The sequence below is a fragment of the Alligator mississippiensis genome, chromosome 8, assembly GCF_030867095.1.
Source record: "Alligator mississippiensis isolate rAllMis1 chromosome 8, rAllMis1, whole genome shotgun sequence".
In the NCBI taxonomy this organism is placed as follows: Eukaryota; Metazoa; Chordata; order Crocodylia; family Alligatoridae; genus Alligator; species Alligator mississippiensis.
In genome coordinates, this window is record NC_081831.1 from 62,503,119 (window position 1) to 62,526,826 (window position 23,708).

At 42.5% G+C, this 23,708-nt stretch overlaps 1 protein-coding gene across 1 annotated transcript; it reads right to left on the bottom strand.

The window, feature by feature from the left end:
- Positions 1-212: 212 nt before the first annotated feature.
- On the bottom strand, positions 213-11,221 carry LOC102576891 (G-protein coupled receptor 83). The gene is made up of 4 exons (XM_006258240.4): positions 9,882-11,221; positions 7,223-7,348; positions 3,807-3,940; positions 213-3,215 (listed from the first exon to the last, which is right to left on the bottom strand). The coding sequence occupies exons 1-4, from the start codon at positions 10,260-10,262 to the stop codon at positions 2,591-2,593; spliced, it is 1,266 nt and encodes a 421-aa protein (XP_006258302.1). The 5' UTR covers positions 10,263-11,221; the 3' UTR covers positions 213-2,590.
- Positions 11,222-23,708: the final 12,487 nt, after the last annotated feature.

Consider the following 23,708-nt stretch of genomic DNA (forward strand, 5'->3'; position numbering starts at 1 on the left):
AGTGTTATTCTTTAGGTTTTTAACAGCTCGTTGCTTGAATGTGTACAGGTTTTAGATTTCTAATTTAAGAATATATGTCATTTACAAAGCAGTGCAAATCTCAGCAGTCTTGGCCAGTAGTGTTGAATGTTGACATTTACAGAGAGGGTAAAATGAAGGATGAAATTGTTCACAGCCATTGTGCATACTGATTTGAAATCTCATTTTACACGTCAACTCAATATAGAGTTTACTTAGTAATAAAGCAGACATTTTAAGCAAATACTTACAAGTCCATATATATCAATAGTTTATACATTTTCTCCATAAGTAAATTAAAAGCAAATTCAGAAGTGTCATGTTCTTTTTGTAGAGAGATTTCCTCTCTGAGTTAGTTCATATTTGGGTTCATATCTTCCTGTATATTGTTCTCTGTGCAAATGCAGTTCCAACAAGGCACTGATTTAGTTAAGGCAAAGTACCATCATTAATGCAAAAGGAGTTTGATATTTGTTAAGGGCATTTGAGTTAAAATTTCCGTGTTTTCTTCAGTATCCTAAGGAAAGCGCCTCAGTATTTCCTGTCATCTGGTGTATTTCAGTTGTTATAACTACTCTTCCAATTGTGATGAGAAGCTGGAATGACATTATACATATCACAGCCCTTTAATATTAACCAGCACTGAGCCAAATTTAGTACTCTGGTAAGTAAACTTAATAGTTCCTACTGACTTCATTAGGAATTACACTTTTCTACACCAGGGATGAATTTAATCCACTGTGTGTCTAGACCTTTATACACCCCTTTGAGAGGCTCTCCCGAGCATTTTGAAGCCCTACAGCTATTTAATTATCTACTTAGGAACTCTGCTCAATGATAAAAATGATAACATTCACAAATGCAGCAACATCAGTTTTATAGCAACTGTGACGTGATAGCCTAATGTTATATGCATAACAGTGAGAACATATCTATGTTTATGAATGAGCTCATTCCATCTAAGACTGTCAGTTTTGTCTTTAGCCTTTTGGATTTTAAAAACTACATGTTGATTTCTGAATTAGAAAAATATTGATTTAAAAATTAGATGATTACCTGGCTTTTTGCCAAACATTATGCTTTATTTAGCAACTACAAAAGCATCATCATGTATTATGATTCCTATCCTGAAAGAAGTACTAAGTGTAGAAAATAATGTTGGCATGATAGAAGCCCATCTGAGTTTTCTGACCAAACCACAAATAGTAAAAATTGTTTTTGGTGAACATTTAAAAACTCAGAGCACTCCATCTGTAAATAAATTGTATCACATTTAGGAATGATATTCCTTACAATTCAAAATTGCAGTGCTGGTTTTCTTTGCAAATGACAGGTGTTAATGGTGCTATTCTAGCATAGCCCTAGAAACTAGATAATCGTGTGTCCAGCCACAGGACTGGCACACACTGGACAATAGCAATGCAAATTTCTCCATAATGTTTATGTGTGCTCAGGTCACTGCATTTCAGTCGGTATCAGGAGGGATCAGGGAAATGTGTTCCACTTCATTCTATTCTAGGGGTTTCCCTAGCATCTGCCAAGAGTACTGCCCATTTTGTGGTGGGTTCTGGCCTGTGGACACCTGTGCACTGAGAGCTGTATGGAGATCAATAGGTATTTTCACAACAGCCAGTGAAATGCTGTTGGAGGGCAATGACTTTCATTATGTTAGATTCAAGCCAGCAGTGCCAGAGTGTGCGGGAATGAAAAATGAAATAGGCTCTCAAACCTTGATCCCCAATTTAATGTTTCCTACGTAGGGATAGAAACCTGGGAGAGAACAGAACAATGGAAAAATCCTCTTAAATGATTTTCCTTTACTCATTCATAGAGGTTCTGCACTGAACTGAGATCTCAAAATGCTGTTTCATAGAAAATATGTGGGTAGCATGTGGGTGTGGGTGTCATCCTCAGAATACATAACACTGTTTGTTACCAAAAGGTCAGTTTAATCAGCTTCTTAATTCTTGTAAACCACCTCCTCTGAATCATTTCATACTTGTTCAGAGATTCCTGCATAAATTTCATTTATGCTTCATTATGGCTACTAATTATATTTAAAAAAAGTTTTATTTTTCTCAGACTTTGCATTTTCAGTTATACTTGTAGCTACAATTCTAGGTTTGTTCTCATTTGCTTTTTAAGATACTCTGTACCTATCTTTCAGAAGTAAAACTCTCTGTGGTGAAGGAATAAACAGTAATTGGTTCAGATTAATCCTGACTTTAAAATGACTCCCTGTGTAATAGAAGAAGCAGTAGCACAATTAGGGGGCCATGCTTCCTGGTCACGAATCCCAAAAAGGTTACAAAAGTTACAAATTAATCTTGAGTACATCATTAATACATCAAAGACATGAAATCCTTTCATTTGCCGGTTTTTGCCCTTAAATAAGCTTCCACCCAAAAACATATGTAGTCATAATTAGGTCTACTTTCACCACTACAGTCCAAAAGGTTCCATGTTCCATTACCCAGGCTGTTGATTATGATTGCAGTTTAATACAAATCCATTCAGTACGCCAAACTCTCTAGGTTCAAGATGTAGGGACTCTGCCCATCAGTTCAGTGGTTTAGTTCCCTGTTACAATTGGCTGGACACTGGATATGTCCGTCTTTGCAGAGTTCCTTTCCGAAGGTGACCTTGCTTTCTGGGAAGAGCTGTTTCTTTTATAGTGACAGTTCTCAACCCAGGCATGCCTGAAAGGAGGGGAGATGGACTGAAGCGCATGGCTCTGAGCTGCACTCTTCCGCTTGCACACGCAAAGCAGGGACTTGAGCTCGGAACGGAAGCTTTCATTCAGCCAACAGTAAATGAAAGGGTTGTAACAGGTGCTGCTCATGGCAAACCAATGGAAAGCAAAATATAGAGCATTGTTGCTGTGGATGGCCCTACTGGAAATGAGCACTAGGTAGCAGTTTAGTGGGAACCAGCAGACAGCAAAGACCACCACCACCACCATTAGCATCTTCAGCGTCATCTTCTTCTTCCGCTGATGGGCATAGTATTGCTCCATGGTGATGTCCCCAATGGCATTCCTCAGCCAGAGCTTCTTGGCCACCATAGTGTATGTGATGGAGATCACAAGCAAGGGCAGCACATACAAAAGTACAAATGTAGTCAAGTCCAGGTACTTCCAGAAAAGATCGGCAGGAGGAGGGAAGCTCGGAAGACAGACCATTCGTATAGTTCTGTTGCTGGGGCACAGAAGGAGAAAGAAACAATTATCTCCACTCTCAAAAGCACAATGTACTAAGGGAACAAACACCTTAGAAAAAGCTACAAATGAGCTGAGCTGATACAATAAATAGAAAGAGAATGACTTCCAATTTACAGGTTAGTGCTCTTTTAATTGACACTTTCAATCACATTTGTGCTAAAGAGTAGGTTGCATTTATTTATTTAAACATGTTTTTAAGGCCTTGAAACAAAAGGAAAAAAAAAAGCACACCTCTTTTCATCTCTGCCTGTGCTTATCAGGTCTAATAGAGATAGTTAAAATGAACCTGTGATGTCTGATACCAAAATAGTGCAGCCCTGAGAAAGTGACAGTGGAGCAGACTTAAGAGAAAATGAAAGTGTCTTTTTGATCTTCACTGTTCATGTAAGAGAACTGTAAGGTGAAGACTCACTGTTCAGATGATAAACGGCAAAGCAGATATTTCAGGTTCTTTCAGTTTGGATGTCAGATGGTTTTAACAATAGAACAAAAGATGCAAGTGTTTTTGCACTTTCTGGTGGTGAAGTTGACAGAGTCATTTAAGAACACCACTATTTATACATCTTACCCAATATAAAATTTTGCTAGATTCTGATAGATCGCGTGGGGCAGAGAGAAACAGCTGGCCATAACCCAGATTATAATGATGCAAATCCCTCCTTTCACAATGGACATCCGTGGTTTCAGAGGGTGCATTATAACCTAAGGAAGACAAAGAGTTTGGAGGATTTAAAATTTTCTCCTTGGAGGTGAATGAGCTGCAGGCTTTGAATGCAAATCCCAGTTTAGCCTTCCTCATTGTTCAAAGCCAGAGTAAATCTACAAAGTGGTGCATCACAGTGGTGGACTGGCCCTTTCCCATGGATCATTTGAATTCAGAGCTACTAGCAGAGACAGAGCCAAATTCAGCAGAGATATAAAGCCCAATGCAAGTTGCAAGCCAAAGGGTTGCTCCTGTTCCTGTTGAAGTGAATAGCCAAGCAATTTATTGAGGATAGATTATGCCTTAAGTGTAAATGAGGGTTAGGTAATGTGCATCACATCAGCATCCAATGGATGGATAAGACAAGTGTGACTTACACCAATTTGATGAGTGCAAGGACCAAGTACAGCCTCTGACTTAAATAGCTACAGCTTTCACTGAAACCTACCTTACCTGAGTCAGGGCTGTAGTTGGTGCTGGCAATGAGTTGGGGTGGGGAGGATTGCTTTATCTTCTTATCATTCCTGCTGAAGGAGGCTCACGGGAAACTTGGTCTAGTTCCCTGGACTGCTGTTTTTTCAAATGCTAATATAGTACCACCTCTCATAAAAGACTGACACAAGCAGCAGGATCTTGAGAGCTAAGCTCAGAGCTCCATGTGAAACTTGCCCTGCTACTGATTCCAAATGGGCCTTGATCAGGTTGCTTCACTTCTCTAGGCCTCACTTTTCCCCATCTGTGAAATGGGGGTATAATATCTAGTATCTACATCACATGGCTTTGAAGAAGAACAAGCAGTTCATAGACTGCCTGGGAATAAAGCACTATATACCCACTAATTAGTTTTAAGCAGTGATAGCTAGCAAAGCAAGGAAACGCTCAGTGCCACCAACTAACATGGCTCCTGAGACATGAAGTTAGAAAACCCTTGAACAATCCAAAGTATGTGGCTTATTACATTAAATTGTGAAACTGTATATGACAAATGGCTACATAGTAATATAAGCTCTCACATTGCACATATACTATTCCACCCTTCAGTAATTTCTTGATTGCCTTTTCTAGTCTAATTATAAATATCCACTTGATAGAGCTCCTATCACTTTCCTCGAGCATCTGCTTCATATTCTGATGCATTCTAGAATTAGAAAACACTTCCTGAGATGAGTTAAATTTTCCTTCATGCAGTTGCATCCCCTCACTCCTAGACCAAGCCTCTTGGGCCATATTATAGATTTCTTCGCAGCTTGCTGGTATTCGAGAAAGTTATCATGCCTGCTTTTAGTCAAAGTGACGCTTTAGAACAGCTAGCATGGCTCTGTAATTAGACTAAGATTATATTTCTTATTTCTTTAAACCTTTGCAGTCTTTGATCATTTCAATACAGAATATATGCTATTTCAAAACATATTTCTTGTGAAATGGCAAAGGCTTTGCTTTGAAGAACTATGCTGCTGTCTCTTCTAGCGTCTGAAAGATGAGTAACAAACTTTAAAGGTAAAAAGTGTATAAAATGCCGATTCTGGCAATGGCTTTAATTTTTTTTATGACAGATGGAGCATATGGCAGGGAATCTGAGCATTTTGCAGGGTCTGTCATTATTTGGAATTTCATTTGACTTTAATATTTGTCAAATGAAATTTCTTTTCATTAAGAGCTGTTAACAGCTATGCCAGCTGTGCTAGAAAAAAGGTGCAAGTGACATCTGCAAGTATACCTCATACAATTTTCACTCCAATGAATAGTATTTATGGCTAAAAAGGATCAGATGCAGTCAATCAAATGCTAAACTGTATTATTAGTCCTAAAAGGTAGTAGAATTACAAAGATATTGCCTGATGCAACAGAACTGTACAGGTTTTCTCATCTATCTTTGAAAAGAGAAGTATATTTGTGGGGAGCAAAAATTACTCAGCACTGGGTAATTAACCACAAATGAAAAATTAACTATAACTGAATGTATAGGAAATGGTATCACCTTCAGAACTGCTAGATTCAAGCATTCAAAAACCATGGGTCAGGTCACAAAGAGGTATTTTTAAAATAGTTTGCTTTCCTGTTTTTGAACCTTTTGAGAGTAACCAGCTCATGTTTTTAAGCTTGTCTCCTTAACCAAGGGGACTATATATATATGTTTGTTTGTGCTAATGTAACACACACACATATACATATATATGACTGTACACACATTCATTCATATATGTATACAACTGTGTATATATACATGTGTACATACACACACATTCTTACATATATATGTACTGTGTATACACATTCATCCATATATAAATGAATATATGTGTACATAGTTATATATGTTAGTGTGTGTGTATATATATATGAATGTGTGTGTGCTGCATTCATACAACTAAACATATATAGTTCTAGTCCATATGGTTAAGAAGAAAAGATTAAAAATATAAGCTGGCTAAACTCTTTGAAATACCCTCAAATTTCCTTAGAATATCTTTTGAGGAAAGTACTGTTACAGATATGAAAAGGGCACCAGACTTCCTGTAAGCAATTTACATTCATAAAAACTAACAGGATGAACATAAGAAAAAGTGAATGCTGACTGAACATTGAGAAAGTTGCTTTGAAGGTGAGATTAGTAGACTGGGAAAGTCTCACAAGGACAGTGGTAGAAATTTTATATTATATCTATATTAGTGAATTGCCCAACAAGAATGATTGGGGGGTGGGGGACCGAGGGGGGGAAGCTTGCTAATCCTAACCCTAACCCCTTCCCCTCCACCCCCCGTGCCCCCACTGCCTCCCAGGAGCCAGGGGTTAGGGAGAAGCTTGCCCTGCTGTCCCATCCGTCCCCCTCTGCCAGCATCTCATGCTACCACCTCCTCCAAGGAGCAGGGCCAGGGGTGGGGAGGGAGGAGAGGCGAGACCAGTGGTACTGGCCTGGCCCCCCTGCTCTGTCCCCTCTGTCCCCACCGTCATGGCAGTGCTCCACCTTATCACCACCAACTCCTGTCCGTAACGCATTTGGAGCACTCTGATTGGTTGTTTCAGTAACCAATCAAAGTGCTCCAAGAGTGTTATGGACAGACAGACAGATGGACTAAGCCCTTTATTATATTACAATACAAACAAACAAACAAACAAACATATATATATATAACTTCTACCAATGTCTTTGTGAGACTTTCCCAGTCCAGTATATAGGCTGAGATTCTTACAAAATCACAGGATTCTAGACGCTGAAGTTTGAAGGAAAGCACCAAATGTTCCAGGAAATGCAGGGATGCCTTGTGTTCAGGATTACCTACCTGGTGTCGATCCAGTGCAATAGCTGCAAGGGTAAGCACAGACACGTGGACAGAGCAGTATTGAACAAATCGGCTTATATGGCACATCAGCTTTCCAAACACCCAGGTACTGCTCACAAAACGCACCTAGAAGATAGACAGCATTTAACCTCTTAGGGAATGTCAAGTGTGGATTACAATAATGTGCATCAGAGAGGGCAAGAAGGAGAGGAAAGAAATAGTTCAACAGGCAAATCAATCTCATACAGTTGGGTTTGAAAACCAAAATAACCTTTGAGGAAAGTACTGTTATGGACATGAAAAAGGCACCAAACTTTCCATAAGGAATTTACATACCTAAAAATTTAAAGGATGAACAGAAGACAAGGTGAATGCTGACTTAATATTGAGAGAGCCATTTTGAAGGTGAAATTACTAGGCTGAGAAAGTCTCACAAGGGCATTGGCGGCGGTTTTACTATTTGGGATATTTAAAATTGGCTTCCAATGGCAGGGAGCCAGAAGGCAGGACAGGGTAGCCCCTTGTAGACTAACTCCTTCAGAGGAGCATTAGCTTTCATAGGCTTCAGCTTATTTCATCAGATGCTAAAGGTAGAGAGGGGTTTGATTATGCATTGGAAGAGATTGCAGTAGATGGCACTGAGTAACTATTCCCTGTAATTGTATTACTTTTCTTTTCACATCTGTGTTTATGTAGTGTATGAAAACAATGGCAATTTAATCCCCTGGCAAATACATATAAACACAACGAATACAGCAAATGAAGACCTGGGGAGTCTGCTGTGTGATATGCCACCCACTCCCCACAGCACAAAGGCAGCAAGTCCCCCTGAAACAAACCTGTTTAGGGATCTTAAGGAAGAAAGACAGCATGCCTAGTTTCCATAGGAAACTGTAGTGTCAGTGCACTTCTCAGGACAGTGTCTCCATTTCCTTCAGTCTTAAGTCAAACATCAGACTAAGAGACCACTGTCTCCCCCTGGGCCCTGGGAGAAAGAAGGGTTTATCATCCACAGCTATAGCCACTCTTTAGGGGATATTTTAGATGCTGCATACTGTCTGCCAAGCCCTGCGCTCCCTGGTTATTGTATGTATGAGTGTATGGGTAAAAAACAGAGAGAGAGAGAGAGAGAGAGTGGTTGTGAAGCAGGGGGAACAAGACAAACTTAGTATGTATGGACAGGGAGAAGGTAGATTGGTGCGTTCCTTACTTGAGCTGGGGAAGCAGAAATACTTGTATTTTGTTTCTTTGTCAATAAAGAAGGGGATAGAGAAAGCTAAGATGCAGTGCAGGTATTGCTTGCATTGCCTTCAAAAACTCATGCACACAGAGCCCTCTCACAGAAATGCATATGTACAGTCTCACCCCCACACGTGCAAACTGTCACACATGCATTTTGTAACCGGCAGTGAGTCCTAGTCCTGACACATTTCCAGATTATTTTTCCATGGGGGCTGGGGGATTCATGGTTTCCCCTCCTCCATGATCTCTGGCTCTGACCACCTCTGTACAGTGGATTCCTCCTCTTGGAATCACTTTGGGAAATGGTGATTTGATTCTATTAACTGGCTGATTCCATTAAAAGGAGACCCGTTTTTTTAAGAACACAGATACTCCCTCCTTCCCCACAGCCCCCTGGCCCTGCTCATGCCTCTCACTCCCCCCCCTACAGCCTCCCCCAGCCCTGCTGCTGCCCCTTGCCCCCCCCCCCCCAGCCCCTGAGCCCTCAGCCCTGCCAGAGGTGGCCCCCAGCTGCCAGGGCTACAGAGCCAGGGGCCCGGGTCCACAGCCCCCTGCCCTCAGGAGAAGGTATCAACTGCTGCAGCAGAGTGGAGCCCAGCTTCCCACCTACTGCTGCCTGCTGCAGGCTTGGGTGTGGGGGGTGAAGCTAGCTCCCCAACATGACACGCACTCCCAGAGGAGTGCGGGGGGGCTGCACCCCCCAGATCTGTGCATGAAGCGGGGATGGGGGCAGGCATGGGGAGTGAAGGCAGCAGAGAGGGGTTGTGCCCCTCAAAGGTACAGCTGCAGTCCCATGCCACTCCCCACTGGGGACCCAGCCCTGCCCAACTCCCTCCCTCCCTTCCTACAGGGGCTCAATTTCCCTCTTCCCCCCCACTTCCCTGTGAGAGCTGCTCTCCAGGCTGCCTGTGGCCATGTGCATGTACAGTACATGCACATGGCGCCCCTGGCTAACCCCCCTCCTCCTGCTCCCTCCCAACCCCCTGCCGACCAGATCTCTGTCAGCCTGCAAAAGGCTCCTCACAAATGTGCAAAATCCCCAAGCTTCTCCAGTAAAATGATTCCAAAACCCCAAAATTGTGATTCTAATTTGAGTGATTTGTACATGAAATAATACACAAATAGTGTTGATTTTCCCATATTGATTCAAATAAGCAGCGGATTCTATTAACCAGCAATTCTATAAAGTGAATCCACTATATAACACTTTTTGGCTTTTCACTTTTGCCCAGAAGTGCAGATGTACTTCAAAGCCAGTGGCAGCCTTCAGCAAAGAGAGATGGAAGGTGCAAGCAGTGGAAAGCAAGGTGCATAGTTAGTGCGCGCGCGTGTGTGTGTGTGCATGTGAATATGAGTAAGGGAGTGCCAGAGAGGGTTTTGCCCATCCTCACTGTGGTTGGGGTGCAGCACTGCTTACCAGGGTAAAGGGTGTATTCAAGATGGTGATCATGATGTCCGCAACAGCCAGGTTGACGATGAAGAGGCTAGTGGCTGAGTGCATCCTCTTGTTCTTGGTCACCACGTGGCAGACCAGGATATTTCCAAAGAGCGAGATGCAGATGATCACTGAATAGGCCACAATGAGCAGTGCCTTGACTGTCCGGCTCTGGGACTCCCCTTCATATCTGGTGCTGCTGTCAAAATCCCCCATGTCATCCAGGTCCAAATCACCGTGGAAAAATGAAGACTGGTTGGGAAAGCCATAGAAGGCAGAGAAGAAGTTAGTGCCATTGTGATCCTCTGACCTCCAGAAGGGCTTGGAGATGTACTGCAAGGGGAACCAGAAGTGTCTGCCCATGGCTTGGAAGCAGAGGTAAAGTTCTGATGAACAAACCCTCCAGTAAAGACCCGTTTTTCTTGTTGCCTGTGGGGAGCTGAATCCAATGTGATTTTCCCTTTGTCCTGTCCTCCTTTGGACAGCTCAGTTCTGAGGTCGCAGGCAGGGAAAGGGGAACTCTCAGGTTTGCTTTTTCAAAATTCTTCTATCTGCTGCCAACTCAGTCAATGCACTCTCTCTTCATCTTTTGCCAATTTAAGACCCGGGCTTTACTTCCAGGTGTGAGAGGCAGAGGAGGCAGCTGCCATTTTTTAAAAAAAGAATCCCCTTTGTCCTGTGTGCAGGGTCTGACTCAAATGCCCAGCACACTGTTTCTGACTTTAGGAAGGGATCTCACTTAATGTGTCCTTTTTGCATTTCTTTCCACCTCTTCTCCTCGATGACTTGCTCCCTTGACATTCCACATAATCCTTTCATCTGTCAAATCTCTGTTTCCCCACCTGCTCTCCTGGGCTTGTCAGATTCAGGTGACCCAGTGCCAGTCTTTTCACTCCTTTCTTTCCTTCCAAGCATCCCCAAGCTCCACACTGAAAGCTGCTTTGCTCTGTTAGTGAGTGGTCCCTGCTTTCCCTGCTATATCTGCAGCATGCCAGATGACTGCATATACAATAGCCAATAATTTCTTCTTCTAGTCATTGCCGAGGTGTGTTATAGCTCCAGAAAGAACGGAGGGGAGGGTTTGACAATTGTAAATACTAGCAGAGTTACAAACAACGTGAAGAAATGATGCTTCTTTTATCATTTCCCTCTCTCTCTGTTCCCCTCACACCACCACGCACAGGAACTACACAGGGCAAAGTATCTTGACTCCAGCATCCTATCCATGCTTCCTTTGCAGAATTCAGAGTCAAAGAGCAGATCCAAAGCTTTCTGCCTGCAGAGAGTCTGCTGATTACTGCCTGACATTGTCCCCGTCCCAGGCTCCCGAGGGGCTGAGCAAAGTGTAAGAAGTGGAGTGGAATCCAGTGGAAGAGATGGCTTGAGGGCAGCTATTAGGAGGAAACAATATTATGATGGGAGGACTGAGCTACACAGTCAGGGGTACGGGGTAAATTGGTAACAAACAGATTTCCTGAACCAGACTTGTGGGGCTGAGGACATTTGAAACAGGCAGCCTGTGTCCCCTGCACCAGAACCACAAAGACTCCCTGATCCCACTGTTTTGGGGAAGAGCTGAGAAACGAGGCACACTGAGCTCAGGGCAGCAGGGTTTGGCTTGAGCAAAACTTTTCACAATTGTTGAAGCATTTTTCCCTCCTGATTTGGGAACCTGCCCTCCCCCCCCCCCCCCCCCCCCCCAAATCTCAAGAAATATTTGCAAACCAACAGAAAACCAATTGGTCTGGGTCAATCCAAAGGTTTCCTTTGTATCATTTTGATACACTTCTTTTTCAGTTTTGTTCTTTTATCTTATTCCTGCATTTAGCCTAATTTTCTAAATGAAAACTTGTTTGCAGCCAGAAATCAGGAATTGTTCTTTTGGAAAATTTCAGCATGCTGCAGTTGAGCAATATTGAACTTTTGCATGCAATTTATTTAGTGAAAATCTTGCCCAAACCAACTCTCTGCCCCCCAAAACACTGTGTTTTGATGAAACCTCTTGGATGGACAAGAAAACCATTTTGTTGAAAAGTTCCCATAGATCTGCAGCCCAGTTCTTCATGCCCTCCAAATCACAGGGATCCCTTCTGAACAAGCAAAGCATAGCCAATGGCTAAGATTTGAGGGGAGGTGAACATCCTTCTGATTCAACAATTTTTTCATTGAAGGGAGAGAGCTGCTAACTTCTACCTTTGGCATCTACAAAGTCCTTCCCTTTGGAGCAAGGAAATCAGAAGGAAACAAAAGAGTGCCTCACCTCCCCAACAAAATACTGTCAAGGCAGCAAGGTTGTTTCATTGTTTTGGACTTGGCAGGATCCACTTTGGCCTTGCGCCCCTTTTGTAGATTCAACAAACATGGGCACACATGAATGAGAAAAACTAAACAATAACATCTATTGTAGAGCAGCAGGCAAGCCTCTACAGCAGTGGTCACTAGGGCTGTGCGAAACTGCACCGTTTCGTTTCAACTTCCATTTCACTGTTTTGATGGGACGGTATTTCATTTTAAGTTTCATGTTATTTTGAAAGCACTGTTCTGTTTCGTTTTGTCGAAACTATTTTGCTGTTTTGATGCTTTTGTAACGTTTTGCCCATAGGCTATAATAGGGAAGCATGAACCTGCCTATAACTTTGACATTCTTTGGCATATATGGATGAAAGCAGCAGGGATGGTAGCACCTTCTGTGGGCATGAAGCCTGCCAAGCTTTAAGGCGATAGGTGCAGAGGTTTCTGGGAAACTGTACATCAAAATCTTGAAAGCAAAACTCATGTCACTTGTAAGTGTGAAGGCACAGGGGGGTGAAAACAGAAGGCCTGATGAGGCCACACAGCCTGCCAAATTTCAAGGAGTTTCTGGGAAACTGCACCTCAAGGTGCTGACAAGCAAAACTTGTGACGTATATGACTATGTGTGTGTTAAGGTGCACCCTCGCTGATGCTGGGGCCTCTAGGTGACACAGTAGTGTGCCCCAATGAGGTCTCCTCCTCCCCTACAGTCTCAGCTCAGTCCACCGCTTTAAATGACAACAGGTGTAAAATAACTTAGTGAGCAGCAGCACAATAGCACCAGCAGCATCTCAGGCAGCCAAACTGTGACAGCCCTTCTTTCCTCTCCTGCGGGAGCTTCTTCTCCAGCAGCTGCCAAAGAACTCTCCCTGCCAGCCCCAGCCCCGGGGCTCAGATGTGCCCAGGGCCCTGCATCCTTCCGGTCAGGTGCTAGGGATGTTGGTCTAAGGACATGGCACTGGCAGACAAGGTTCTTTGGGTCAGTTTGGTATCTTTTAGCAGACCAACTGAATAGTTACAGAAATATATTTTAGCAAGTTTTCGAGTTGAAAAACCCTTCATCAGGCTGAGGAAGCACCTGCAGTTGGTGTGTGCAGTGGTGTCCCACAGGGGTTGGTGCTCGGTCCAATACTTTTCAACATTTTTACTAATGATTTGGATGTGGGGGTGCAAAGCTTACTGGCCAAGTTCACGGATGACACCAAGTTATGGGGAAGAGTGGTCATGCTTGAAAACAAGCTACAGATACAGGCGGACCTAGACAGGCTGGCAAATTGGGTGGATCAGAACCAAATGAAGTTCAACACTGAGAATTGTAAAATGCTCCACTTCAAGACAAACAACCCCCAACACACCTACAGGCTTGGTGGCCCCAAACTGCCTAGCACCACAAATGAAAGGGACCTGGGGTTAATAATAGATCACAGTATGAATATGAGCCAGCAGTGTGGTACTGTAGCCGGTAGGGTAAATAATATCCTGGCATGCATCAATCAATGCAGCTCCAGCAAATCAAGGAGGTGATTCTTCTGCTCTACTCAGCACTGGTGAGACCGCAGCTGGAGTACTGTGTCCAGTTCTGAGCACCGCACTTTAACAAGGACATAGACAAGCTTGAGAGAGTCCAAAGAAGAGCCACACACATGATCAGAGTCTTACATGGCAAGCCATATGAGGAAAGGTTGAGGGACTTGGGACTCTTCAGCCTGAAGAAAAGAAGTGTGAGAGGGGACCTGGTAGCAGCTTACCACTACACTAGGGGAGTACATCAAGGGCTTGGTGAGCAACTGTTCACCAGGGCACCTGAGGGGAAAACCAGGAGTAATGACCACAAACTCCTGGATGATCAATTCAGGCTCAACATTAGGAACAACTTCTTCACAGTCAGGGTGTCCAGACTGTGGAATAAGCTCCCTTTAGAGGTGGTGCAATCACCTACCCTGGAAATCTTCAAGAGGAGACTGGATGGTCACCTTGCTGGGGTCACCTGACCCCCAGTTATCTTTCCTGCTTGGTGCAAGGGGCTGGACCGGATGGTTTACTGAGGTCCTTCTGGCCTTACAGTCTATGAATCTATGATGGCAGAAGAACTCTCTTGTTTCTACTCCTCCTCTGGAGAGTTTCTCTGTGCCCACACAGCACTGTTATGTGGAAAGGAGAAGATGACAGTATTAAACATGTCCTGGTTCTTTGTATTTGCTGTCCTCTGTATAAGCATTGTCTGGCAATCTAAAACACTTAGTTGCACGATATTGTTAATATTTGTTTTGTTTTTCTCTGTGGTTGGAAGGTTTCTATGTGCAAAAAATCTGTGTCTGGGGGTGGTGAGACCATCACAACTCCAACCCTGGGAGCAGAAATTTTTCTGTTCACCCACTCAGCAGCAAGAGAAGATGAAAAATTACCCACTGGCAGAGCTGCAGCCTTGGTGTGGAGCTGGAAAGATGGAAGATGGCTCAGCTGAGATCCTCTGGACCCCCCAGGTAGCGGGGCCAGGAAATAGGGCCAATCTTAGCTTCCTCTCAGCACCTTGCTTGGGCCATACAAATAGCAGGTGTGGGAGAGAGATTTCTATACTTAGCTCCAGGAGCTCTTGTAGCTCCCTGGTGATGTTATGAACACCTTTTGCATATTCATTTCATAGTAGGAGATCAGCCTAGGGACAAAAGGAGGCCCTGGAAGCAGGGAGGGAAGTAGGGTTGGGGATGGATGATGAGGTAGGCTTGTTATACCATCCTCTCTATTTTATGCTTCCCTCTAATGTTTGCTGCTAGCAACTGCTGCATTGTGACTGTCTGGCTTGTAAGGTTATTGCAGCAGGGCATACATTGGTTTGCACAGAATGTTGCTCCATATGTTAGCACAGAACTTGCACAATGAAATCACCAATCTTGACTGAGGCCTCTGAGGTCTACTCAATTGCTATTGGTAGTAACACCGCAGAGAAAAATCGGTCCAATCAGAACAACCCACCAATGGTCTGGAAAAAGAGTATAGTACTATCACCTCTGACAAATGGTTAGTTTGTATTAACATTCACATTCCTCTCTTAAGATGTTCCCAGCTGAGTTCCAGGGATTTAACTGAGTGATTGTCACATAGAATAAATGATACATAGAAATTCTCCTGTCTTTCTTCCTACCTAGAATATTTCTGAAAAATCATTTTTAAACACACTAGCAACTTGGGATCTGAAAACTGAAGAAAATTTGCAAGACAGTCCAGAACAAATGAATGTTGTTTCTCTCTCCATTCCTCTGTGTTTGAGCTATGTGAAGTTTGGCAGCAAAGGAAAGCAAATTTTTCACACTGTTGACCCTGTGTGTCATTATGTATAAGCAACATCCACTAGGAATAACACCTCATGCATTTGGTCTGTTGGCTTTTAAGTACTTGCTACAAAGAATAACGTTAGGCCTCAGAATCTAATCCCTGGGAAGGTAGTTGTTTCCTCCAATACCCACCAAAATTAAGAGTAAGAAGTATGTGGGATTACTGTGTCAAAAGACAAATAACTCTAATCTCTTTGTAAACTCATTTCAGTTACAGAAGGAGCAATCTGAAATGGCACACCAGGTGACAGGTTGGACCTTGCACTGTCCTTTAGGAGATCAAATGTATTATGGGCAGTTTTGGCTCCTTTAGAGGATGATTTTGTGTGTGTGTGCGTGTGCATGTGTGTGTGTGTGTGTTGCCTTGAATAAACTGGGTCTTTTTTGCTGGAATGTTTCAGTCTGAAGTTGCTAAGTGCTGTGATACAATCTGATAACCTGCAGGTGCTGTGTTAGCTCGCTGAAATTAGTCCTCTCTCTAGCTAAAGTAATATATTGCTATGGGAAATGCCCCCCCCCCCCCCCCCCCGTGTTTGAACAGGGACAGATAGTTTCTTGCTGGTGTAAATCAGTATAACTCCACTGTAAACAATGCAGTTATACCCACCTAAAATACCAGCTGAAGTACTGGTCCAGAATGTGAGCCTATTTTAACTGATCCTTTTTCCTTATATTAGCTATGACTTTACTTACATTAGTGAAAATTAGGATAAGTCTATTGGAACAATGGTGATACAACAGTGTGAGATCAGAACAGCCTCTGGCAGAGGGCGTTGGTGACAGTTTTATGCATGTGTTTTCTTCCAGGTGGTCAATCTTTTGATACATCCTGACAGTTTGGGGTGTAGAGTTGTTTCCTGGCCATGCCTCCAGTTCCCTGTGAGTACCCACTAGGTTCCCTGTGAAATAACATCTAAAAAGCAACTGTTTCACTGCATCATATCTGTTAACCTGAGTCACTCCTACTTACTGCAGCTGTTACATATTAAGTGACCTGTCTTTAATCTGACCAAGCAGGAAAGAATAGCTAGAAAAGCACCATCTTCTGTAGATAGTGAGACTCCATTCCCACTGAGCCTTGGGTCTTAAGACAAACCTGGAATGGATAGTGCCGGGGACTGGAAAAATGTGCACAGCTATTCACATCTCATTCAGGATCACAGTGACCAAGAGTCATTGCCACCTGGTGCCTTGTTCAGCAGTGTTAGATGGTAAGCTCCTTGTGACTTGAACCACCTTTCTATGAATATACCATATTTTCTCAGATACAACACATACCTTTCCCCCCAGTATCAGTCCCTCAAAATTAGGGTATGTATTTTAAGCAGGGAGGCTGTTTTCCCCTCTGGAAAAGAAGCCAGTCAAGACATACTGCATGCCATGCAGCTGCCAAGATAGCGGAGTCCTGTGTTAACCCTCTCACAGTCATAGGGTATGAACAGAGCCCTGCATAATGGAGCCTGATCTTTTATTGGGCCTTCTAGACACTACCACAATCATAAATAATTACTTAGGGGAATAAGAAGGTTTCTTTAGGACAAACACCATCAAAAACACAATTGTTACCTTGGCCATAAGCCTCAGAACACAACTATGGGCAGTGGGCTTTTCTGGGCAATGTCCACTCTCAGCCCAGATAAGAGATCCCCAGGTCAGAGGTGAAGTGAATATTACTGAAGTGGCATAAAGAAAACAGCTCATACTGTAGACTTCCGTTTGAAAAGAACCTGTATTTCTAGACTTTACAAGTTCAAGGATTATTTGTTATACACATATATTTGCCCCACATCTCTTCCACCTTATTGTCCTTCATTATAGGGTAAATTTAGTAAAATGGCACTTCAATGTGCATGCACAAAACAGATGATTTTGAAATGTACTTTACAATAAATACATGTAAATTGCTCAGCAGGCTGTACAGATTTCAATTAATTTGTCAAAGGTTCAAGTACTTTCACAGCAAACTGGTTTTTTTGCAACAATCATTATCCAGTTATAACAATTCTGAATGGTTCTCTAACTGTCACTACGTCTACATCATGTGTCAGAGCTTAACACCATTGCTGCCTGTTTCCTAAGCATTATTTATTTATTTATTCAATGTATATGCTGCCCTTTCCAACAAAGTCGCAGGGCAGCTTATAGTAAGAGACAAAATAACTTATAAAAGCTAGTAGAATATTAAAATATTATACAAAACAAAAAATCCTTAAATTATATCTTATTTAGCCTTGCTTGCTACACACTTGCCCAAGTGACAAGGTATAAATGCAATAGCACAAGGAAGATATGAATGCATTTTTATGCTATAAAGAGATGCAAAAGGTCAAACTAATATTGTTCAATATCACCAAGATTTATTTTGCACAGTAGGTGCCATTTGAGAAAACAGGGACATGTTCTATTTCAGATGAAATTGTTGACATTTCAGAATAAAAATGTTTTGGAAATCTTCATTGCAGGAGAATGTGTTCAGTACTTTATCATTTTGCCCTCTTTCAGGACAGTAGCAAAAGTCAAAACATTACAGTTTTTCATAGAACTGAAATTTCATTTTCTCAATAGATCTATTAAGAACCAGTGATGGATGAACCCCAAAATAATAAGAAAAACATCTTGAAAAATCAAATTGTTCTCATGGCCAAGCAGGTAAGCAAAACAAAACCCAAAAAATAAAAGCACTTTATTATCTTTTCTTTAAAAACTGCCCAACATACATTTGGTTGAATATTAACAAAAGTTCAGATTTGTTCTTATGTCATCTAAATTCTCACTTTCCAGTGTAGTGCATAGGTAATTATCTTGGAAAGTCTACCTTGAAATGTACACAAGTGTTTTAAAATATGGCCTTGTGTCTTGCTATACTGGCTGAACAATTTGCTGTGGATATAGTTTTATCTTCTTAGGAAGTTTAAAAGATTTCATTCAGATGTTCTTTGAATGGACCCATTCTCAGAAGATAAAAGCATAAGAACTGCCATTTACTCGGTCAGACCATAGATCCATCTAGCCCAACATCCTGTCTCGCACAGTGGCAGAGAGTAGAGGCTGGGGGGAAAATTGATCAGGGTATGTCCTGAAATTTCCATCTGCTGTTTCTCTCCCACTGCAGCTTTTGCAATTCGGAGGCTTAGGACGTTCTTATTCAGAAGCTGCAACCTGTCTAGTCCCTATGGATGAACCTTTCCTCCACAAATTTCTCCAGTCCCCTATTGAACTGGGTTAAAGTATTAGCCTGCACAATATCTTGTGGCAATTAGCTCCACAATTCATTACATGCTTTACGAATTACTGTACATGCTTTATGAATCCAGCCACGTCATCTGGATGTCCGACTCCAGACCCCCAAAGCAAGTTTTATTCTCCCAGCTCATGTGTATGCTCAAGAGGAGGGCAGAGAAACTGCTTCAAGAGCATTCTCAAGACCAGCTTGAAAAAATGCAACATTGACATCAACTCGTGGGAGACTATTGCCCAGGACCACCCCAAATGGAGGAAGAGTCTGCTGCAAGGATTTCAGTACTTTGAAACCTTATGACGACAATAGGAGATGAAAAAGTGGCAGTGGCAGAAACAGCACGTTGCAGACCGAATCAAGAATCTGGAATCGCGCACCACCCATAGATAAAACAATCATGGAAGACCATCATCCTTGACTGTGAGGGATTGCCAAAGAAGAAGAATATGCTTTATGAAGAACTTCCTTAGGTTAGTTTTTAACTTGCTACCTAAAAGTTTTGTTTTATATCCCCTACTTATAGTACTGTGAGGGATAGTAAAAGAGAGCATGTCCATCATTTTTGTTTAACCTCTTTCTAATCCCTGGACTTTTCAACAAACTCTTTGGCATTTTCTCTAGCCTAGTATTTACAGAGGCAGGTTGTCTCTTGGCTTGTATTGCTGTGTGAGGCACAGACTGTGGCCATTTAGTTGCTTGGGCCATCTACTCTGCAGAAAGGATCAGCCCTTCTGGGGTTGCTATGTGCCCCTGCCCTGCACTAGTGGGCAGGAATGGACAGGAAAAGATGGCATGTGCACAGAGCATTGGCTCCAGCTGTTCCAATTCACCACCTGGTGGAGCTACGCTCTTGCTCCAAGGGTGGGTGTGACATGGGGGTGCGGGAAGAAGTTCACTGTACAAAGCATTTTCTTAGTGAAGAGTGCTTCCCTCTGAAGCAAGGAAGACTCCAGAAGATTGCGACTCAGCATCACAATCTGTCTTCTTGCTTGCTGCAGGGCCTGCACAACTTTCTGCACCCTGTTTAGGGCTTCAAGCAAAGCCACAGCTGTCTCCTAAATTATTTGAATGAGTAATTCCTGTAGATGCAGCCTGTAGATTATAGATGATTTTTTTCCTTTATCCATCCACCACCTGTGTTACATGGCTGGTCACCTGAGTGGGTTTTTTTAATTCTTCTTGATTGGATGATGGAAGTATTTTAAGTGAGAAATGAGCAAATGACAGATAACAAACCATAAATCATCTGGGGCACAAATATTCAACAATATGTCCTGGTATAATGTATATACAAAAAACTAGAACTCTTGGTTCCAAAATGATACCTTTTATTAGACCAGCTGGAAAATGGCAAGAAAATTGTCCTTTTCTACAAACTTTCAGTATCAAAGTCCCTTCGTCAGGCTCTGGGAAAAGTATAGATGGTACAAAATGGTACAAAGTCCCCATAGGTAGAAAATAAACTTCATTTTTGCACAGAGGGAGCTGAAGATGGAAGTCTGTCCCTCTGGGTCCATGCGAGTGTCTTTGTGAGCTGTGTTGAGTAGCAATTTGATGTGTTGATCAGATAGAATTCCTTCCCTGGAGGTGTCAGATGGCTGGCAGGGAGGTAAAAAAAACTTCCTTGTTGCTCTGCAATGAGGTTTAAAATCCAAAATCGGCTAAAATTCGGCATCTTCCATGTTTCAGGGGTGTGCTTGGTAGCCGTGTTGGTCTGAGACAAAAAGACATGCAAAAAACTAGAACTCTTGGTTCCAAAATGATACCTTTTATTAGACCAAATGGAAAATGGCAAGAAAATTGTCCTTTTCTGCAAGCTTTCGGGATCAAAGTCCCTGATCAACACATCGAATTGCTACTCAACACAGCTCACAAAGACACTCATGGACCCAGAGGGACAGACTTCTATCTTCAGCTCCCTCTGTACAAAAATGAAGTTTATTTCCTACCTATGCGGTCTTTTTACCATCTTGTACCATCTACACTTTTCCCAGAGCCTGACGAAGGGACATTGATCCCGAAAGCTTGCAGAAAAGGACAATTTTCTTGCCATTTTCCAGTTGGTCTAATAAAAGGTATCATTTTGGAACCAAGAGTTCTAGTTTTTTGCATGTCTTTTTGTCTCAGACCAACACGGCTACCAAGTACACCCCTGGTATAATGTATGAACTTTCATGAGTAGCTTTTTTCCAGATACTCAGCAGTTGTTCCCATGAACACTCAGTCATATAACTCCATAGATCACAGTGATCTGAATTATGAGAGGGAAGGATGGTTATTCATGAAAATATTCACTAGTTTGGTTTTGCTTCTTTGTTTTCTTAAGCAACAACAAGCTCTTCCCTTATCCCTTTTAATACTGTCTCTTCCAGTTAATAAATTGGGAGAGCGCAATCTTTTGGGCAAGAATCAACATGGGAATGTGGCCTGAGCTGTATTCACACAGCCATGAACATGATCTGTTTTGACTGAGTCACTGAACTTGTTCATTTCATGGAGAAGGATCAACAATGTTGTGCTGACATATTTTTAATAGCCGACAAAGGCAAGTCAGATAATTCCTCAGTTGATTTCACTATATGTTGATATATTACATAAAGCATCTGTATTTAAGATTGCCTGCTTCCGCACTTTAATTGAAACTGATGTGAAGTAAATGGTTTCTAAAGATGTGATTCATCTTCACTATCTGATAGTGCTTAAGTACAAGCCAAATAATTATGATTATCAGTCACTCATTTCTAGGCTAGGCCCATCTTTAAAGTAGTGTTTACATCTTTTAACTATCTATTTCTTCAGGAATTAGAGAGATGGTACCACAGTGGGTCTAGTGATTTTTTAAAATAATTTTAAACTGTTTATTTAAAGAAAAATCTAGCTTGAAATTTAAAAATCAGCTTCTTAATGTTGGACCAGAATCTCATCTTGCCTACGGTGGTATAAATGAGAAGTAATAGAATCATAGAAAAGGTGGGTTGGAAGGGACCTCAGGAGGTCACCTTGTCCAACCCTCTGCTCAGAGCAGGATTCCCAACTAGATCATCCCAGTCAAGGCTTTGTCTAGCTGGGTCTTAAAAACCTCCAAGGATGGAGATTCTACAGTCTCTCTGGGGTACCCTGTTCCAGTGTTTTGCTACCCTCTAAGTAAGAAAATTCTTCCTAATATCTAAACTAAACTCCCCTGCTGCAACTTGAGACCATTGCTTCTTGTTCTATCATCTGCCACCACTGAGACTAGTCCAGCTCCATCCTCTTTCAAACCCCCCTTCAGGTAGCTAAAGGCTGCTCATATAATCCCCTCTTAGTCTTCTCTTCTGCAGACTACATAAACCCAATTCCCGCAACCTCTTCTTATAAGTCATGTCCTCCAGCCCCCTCACCATTTTCATTGCCCTCTGCTGGACTCTCTCTGATTTGTCCACGTCCTTTCTATAGTGGGGGCCCAAAACGGGACACAATACTCCAGATGTAGCCTCACCAGTGCTGAATAGAGGGGAATAATCACTTCTCTTGATCTGCTGGCAACACACTTACCAATGCAGCCCAGTATGCTGTTAGCCTTCTTGGCAACAAGGGTACACTGCTGGCTCATATTCATCTTATTGTCCACTGTAACCTCCAGGTCCTTTTCTGCAGAGCTGTTGCCCAGCCAGTCAGGCTCCAGCCTGTACTGGTGCATGGGATTCTTTCATCCTAAGTGCAGGACTTTGCACTTGTCCTTGTTCAACTTCATAAGATTTCTTTTGGCCCAATCCTTCAATTTGTCTAGGTCACTCTGAATTCTAGCCCTACCCTCCAGCATATCTACTACTCCCCAGAGCATGGTGTCATATGCAACCTTGCTGAGGGTGCACTCTTTCCATCTTCCAAGTCACTGATGAAGACATTGAACAAAACCAGCCCCAGAACCAACCCCTGGGCTCTCCACTTGATACCAGCTGCCAACTAGACACTGAGCCATTGATTACTTCCCTCTGAGCTTGATGCTCCATCCAGGTTTCTGTCCACCATATGGTCCATTCATCCACCCTGTATTTCCTTAGCTTGCCTGCCCTCCATGAGGTGAAGCCAGACCAGGTTGCCCTATGCCCCATCTGCATATAAAGTTTTGGAGGATGCCAGTACTCATGAAAATAAAACCTGGTTTCAGTCATGATTTGGGGGGGGGGGGGGGGGCTAATTAGCACATAGATCCTTTTTTGGTGGGGGCGGGATCTGGAGTACACAGACATAGTGGGTAGTGCTGAGCTGTGGAATAACTATATGGCTTTAAATACTATTGACTCTGCTGCGGCCCAGCCTAATGAACTGTGTAGTAAATCATGAGACTTTTGGTTTTGGACTAATATCAGGCATAATTTATACTCTGAGGTGCTACTTAAAAATGTGTTTATGGAGTATCTGTGCTAAAACAGGCAGCAGTTTCCAAAAAGTAAACTACGTTACTTCTGGATGAAATAAGTCTATGGGTACTACAGGCAAATTTCTATAGCTATCTTTATTTCAAGGTCAGCTTTTTTCAGATTTGCTCTTCACTTTCATGTGCTAATGTCTGATGGGGCTAGGGGCTGCAGGAGGAAGAAATTGAGGGGGGGCAGAGAGCAAAGGGGCTGCCTAAGCCCCCCAGATTTATTTTCCCTTCTGTAGTAGTGGCAAGAGAACAAATTCAAGACAAACCTCCAATAATTAGATTCTATATCTGGAAAATGATATCAAATGTATACATTTTCCAAATATACAGTCTAATTGTTGGGGGGTCATCTTATAACCATGGTCATCTTATATGGTAGTAAATATAGTATCACTGAAGATTAGGATGAAAGTGAATTGACTGGTTTTTTAGAAGAAATGCATAGCAGTGGACTATACCTATGCTTTGCTAATCCTAGAACCATAGAAAGGTAGGGCTGGAAGTCATCAAGTTTCACTCCTTGCTCAAAGCAGGAA

What these genes read in the sequence shown, in the direction of transcription:
- LOC102576891 (XM_006258240.4), bottom strand. Translation starts at nt 10,262, where the DNA reads ATGGGCAGACACTTCTGGTTCCCCTTGCAGTACATCTCCAAGCCCTTC. An exon ending in TGAATACACCCTTTACCCTG is followed by an intron (nt 7,349 to 9,881) that starts GTAAGCAGTGCT and finishes TCTATCTTCTAG; the next exon opens with GTGCGTTTTGTGAGCAGTAC. An exon ending in TTGCACTGGATCGACACCAG is followed by an intron (nt 3,941 to 7,222) that starts GTAGGTAATCCT and finishes TGTCTTCCTTAG; the next exon opens with GTTATAATGCACCCTCTGAA.